At 62.5% G+C, this 293-nt stretch overlaps 1 protein-coding gene across 1 annotated transcript in view; it reads right to left on the bottom strand.

Annotated features, from left to right (window-relative positions):
• Window positions 1–293, bottom strand: part of ETH_00040685 (uncharacterized protein) — a gene marked incomplete at both ends in the record, with an annotated part of 2,392 nt that overhangs the window by 1,499 nt on the left and 600 nt on the right. The window contains one exon of the mRNA XM_013374495.1: window positions 23–256. Coding sequence (XP_013229949.1) covers window positions 23–256 — 234 coding nt within the window. The remainder of the gene's footprint in view (window positions 1–22; window positions 257–293) is intronic.

Here is a 293-nt window from a genome sequence, read left to right as displayed (position 1 = left end):
GCAGCTGCTGCTGCGTTTGCGCCGCCGAAGAGGCAGCAGCAGCGCCGTCAGCAGCAGCAGTAGCAGCAGCGCAGCGGTCCCTGACACTCCAGCCGCCTCGGAAGCGAGCGAGTTGCTGCAGCTTTTGGTGCAGCAGCACGACGGGAGCTGCTGCTGCTGCTGCTGCTGCTGCTGCTACTTGGGTGTTGTTGCGGCAAATGGCCAACTTCAAAATGTCTTTGTCAACTCCCAAAACCAAGTCGAAGTGTCTAGACAGCTGGCACACGTCGCCCCCCGCCCCGCAGCAGCCGTCA

The sequence above is a fragment of the Eimeria tenella genome, genomic scaffold (assembly GCF_000499545.2).
Source record: "Eimeria tenella Houghton genomic scaffold, Eth_scaff2095, whole genome shotgun sequence".
Lineage (NCBI taxonomy): Eukaryota > Apicomplexa > Conoidasida > Eucoccidiorida > Eimeriidae > Eimeria > Eimeria tenella.
Note: the sequence above shows the minus strand (reverse complement) of the source record. Positions and strands in the feature narration are given on the sequence as shown.